The 4158-nt window shown below is 34.4% G+C and overlaps 1 protein-coding gene across 1 annotated transcript; it reads left to right on the plus strand.

Annotated features, from left to right (window-relative positions):
* The first annotated feature begins 2818 nt into the window (after positions 1–2818).
* On the plus strand, positions 2819–3781 carry LOC138640307 (olfactory receptor 5AR1-like). Its single transcript, XM_069728826.1, has one exon. It carries the CDS (start codon positions 2819–2821, stop codon positions 3779–3781), a length of 963 nt encoding a protein of 320 aa, XP_069584927.1.
* Positions 3782–4158: the final 377 nt, after the last annotated feature.

Below are 4158 nucleotides of genomic sequence, written 5' to 3' on the forward strand. Positions count from 1 at the left end.
CTGTAAGAGTGTCAATGTCTTTCTGTAGCTCATGTTGCAGACCGCTATCATAGACATTTTACTATTAAAAGAGGTTATTCCTTTTTTTCAACATAGAACGGTAATAAAAGAAATGGAGAAACTTTTAAAGCATAAGAATATTGAGATTAAAACAAAATTTCAAGAGTAATGGACACTTCAAATTTTTATAAAAATTATTGATCAATGTCTTCTTCTGAATCAACAAAAGTTTTTTTTTCTCCAACGGAGATATATTGTTCTGCATCTACTCTATCCATTTATCTATACATTACAGCTTTTTTTCAATGTATAGCCAAAAAAAAATCATGTTTAGCGAGAGATAACCTTGTTTCAAACTTTGTAATTGTGTAAGGAGGAGTGGGACCATAAACTAATACTTTTTTCTCCCTCTGGAGCCAATTAGGATACAATTACAATATTATATAAGGAGAGCACACCAGAGTTGACATTTGTTCCGATCTACAGGTGCAGCCAGTGTTATTCTTCTTAATAGTCAGTGACATATACCTCACTTATATACACCCATTACGCACTCTGGAGCGCGGCTGTAATGATGTAGCTTTCTAATTGAGAATAATTTATAAGTAACAGTCTCAAAATCTTCTTTGTGCAAATGAAACATTATGTTACCAACAGAAATGCAAAGAATACAGTAAGTTCAACAGATGCCTCAATTATGCAGATTATTATACTTTTTTATTTACTTTTAAGTATATAGATGTTTTAATTTTTATATTTAACATAATTCTAGAGAGATTCATCTGTTTGATGATTGCAAGTTGTAGAGACTTTTTTTACAAAATAATTAAGCAAACTAAATTAATAAAAAAATATTTGAATAAAAAAATGTATAAAAAGAATTAATAAAACAATTAAGTTGTTCTACAAGTGTCTGGAAACCAAACATGAGAGGGGTAATTAATGGAAATATTTAAATATTTACCTTAATGTGTTTCATACCTGATTGCTATATTTTAAAAATGTTGATTTTATTTATGAGTAACGGACTGACTAAACATAACCATCAACTTTTCTTTTTTCATTTTGTATAATTATTAACAACATTGTAAACATTGCTAATATTATTTATGGACTTACATCTTATTCCATAGTGCAACGCATTAAAAACAAGTAATTAAAGCTAAGACATTTACAACACATGCAAAAAAAGCTCTCAAGTTCAGCGTAGATACAGTAAATTAGGAGAAATATCTCTGTCCTTGGAAACTTATTAAGGTAAGGGAGGCTAAAAAAACTAAAATAAACATAAATATGGAAACAGGGACTCAGTACATGCACCGCAGAAGAAAACTAAGGAACCATTTGTTGCATAGTTTGGTTGCAGAAGAAACTTGTGAGAGTAACTTATATGGGGTTATTCAACTTTATCTTCACAGAACATGAGGTACATGCATCAGCTTCTTAATACAGCATAACAGGGAGTCTAAAGGACCTTTTACCAGAGAGAAAGTTAAACCAAAGTACAACAAGTATCTGCATTACATTCAACTAAGCATATAACAGTAACAACATCGCCATCTACTGTCAGAAAAGTGTAAACTCCTCCTGCACACAAATAAGTCTGTTTCTGTTGCATATCTGCCAACACCATTGGGCGCTGCTGAAAATTAATACATGAAAATGTTTTTTGTATTTTTGTATCTAATAAAATTGGATATTCTTTTCTGATATATATGGTTCTGGTGTACCTTTTTTTCCATGTGATCGCATGTTCCTATCTGTGCTGTCACACTGTCCATTCAGAGAATTTAGTCTGACACATTAATTTCTATTTCTATTGTACTTGTGCTAGGATTGTGTATGCTTTTGTTAAGCAGAAACAAATGTAAACCACATACTTGAAACTGGTTAACTTTTGCACCCAATAATGGCCTCTCCAGTTTCTTTGAATCTTCTTCTCACTTGACTCAACAGAGGTGCTCTACATATACTTCTTTTACTCATTGAGAATTTTGGCTTCCCTTTGCTGATCTCTTTATTCAAAAGAAACTAATGGGCATCACATTCTTTGGCCTAACTTCCTGCAGTGATTTGTCTGCATGGACTGTCCCTTACATTTGCAATGCTACTGGTTAACTTTGGCAACTGGTTAGCTAGCAGCATGACACATAGCATATAGGCTTTTGTTTCGAATAAGAGGTGTATGCTAGTTCTAGACCAACATTATATCCTCACCAAGCTTAACAAGTGCATTCCGCAGGACTTAACATGTTATATACATGCACTCGACACATCCTTTGCCCTAAACAGTTGGCATTTCAGACAATAAAAGTCATCCTAATGATCTGCCAGGCATATTAACGTTAACTGTCACAGTCAAGTGGCACCCAAATGGATTTTGAGTTTAGATTTTTGCATGTTTTTGCAAAAGCAGGATAAAAATTGTTACCATTTTAGAGTTCATTATGCACCTGATGACATCAAATCATACTTGTTGGCTTCAGACAAACAATTTATAGTCATAAAGATTTATTATGGTTTCTCAATTTGGCCATAAAAAATCTTTTCAGAAAAAATAAGTCTAGTTGGCAACCCCAGTATGGACCATGGTTTTGCGCTAGATGTAATGATTCATATAGGACTACTCAATAGTTATTGACTGTTATCCTTAGATCACCTACCAGGCAAGGTTGTTGAAAGGGAATGTGTTACCAGAAAATTACCTACAGCTTTTATCAAGAATACTATGTTAAACATAGTTGATAAATTCCCTTTAAGTCAATAAATAAGTTTGCATTTTAACTTTTTGCCCACATCAGGTTCTCCTTTATATACTATGGAAATGTTTAACCAATCTTCGTCAACCAGATTTGTTCTCCTTGGTTTGTCTGATGTTCCTTACTTGAAGGTTATTGGTTTTCTTGCATTATTGGTGATTTATTTGATAACATTGTTAGCAAACTTTCTACTAATCATAGTGGTAACTATTAATCCAAAGCTCCACACTCCCATGTACTTTTTTCTTAAAAATCTCTCCTTTATTGACATTTGCTTCTCTTCAACCGTGGTGCCTAAAATCCTTATAAACACATTAAGCAAGGACAAGAGCATCTCTCTACTGGAATGTGCCATTCAGATGCACTTTCATTTGGCTTTTGGGTCTACAGAGTGTTTCATACTTGCCGTAATGGCTTATGATCGGTTTGTTGCCATCTGTAAACCTCTGCATTACAACACCATCATGAGCAGGAAGATGTGTATCAGTCTGTCCATTTCATCATGGACTTCAAGCTTCATCAACTCCATAATTCATGTCATCTACACCTTCCAGATGTCTTTCTGCCTTTCCCACAATGTCAACCACTTCTTTTGTGAAGTTCCAGCATTTATAAAAATGTCCTGCGGTGATACTTGGCTTCATGAGTTAGCAATGTATATTTCAGCTGGGATCATAGCGACTTTATCATTTTTCTTGATTATGATTTCATATTTTCATATTCTGTCCAACATTTTAAGAATTAGTTCTTTTCATGGAAGGTATAAAGCTTTCTCCAAATGTGCTTCCCACATTATTGTGGTAACTATTTTTTTTGGGACCATAATGATTCTGTATTTACGTCCCCAATCCCATTCATCTCCAGACATTGACAATTTAGTCTCCATCCTCTACTCATGTGTGACGCCCATGCTGAACCCCATCATCTACAGTGTCACAAATAAGGATGTCAAAGGCACCGTAAGAAAGAATTTAGCTAAAGAGGTTCTCCAATCAAATTTATTTTTTACGCAATCTTATTAATATGGAAGTTAAAGAAAGAAAAGTAATTGGTTTGAATAAATTAAAATCTCAAATTTACCTTTCAACCCAAGTTTAGTGAGCTACAACTCTCAGATCCCTACCATTCTTGTTGACTAGAGATGATCAGGCAATTTCAACTTAAACTGTTAATGATTATTTTCCTGAGAAATTCGATTTGTGGAGAAGATATTCTCTTTAGATCCCAGAGCATAATAAATGTAATATGTATGTTAGGTGTCAAGTTCCTGCCGCTGCACAGGGGGAATCTCGAACCATGTCTGCTACAGTCTCCCATTCTCCTCCAGCCGCAGTGGAGCCTGCTCAGCGGAGACATCAGTCCTAGCGTCTGGCTCAGGCTGATACTGGACAACTGGTTA

This window comes from Ranitomeya imitator, chromosome 1, assembly GCF_032444005.1.
Source record: "Ranitomeya imitator isolate aRanImi1 chromosome 1, aRanImi1.pri, whole genome shotgun sequence".
Lineage (NCBI taxonomy): Eukaryota > Metazoa > Chordata > Amphibia > Anura > Dendrobatidae > Ranitomeya > Ranitomeya imitator.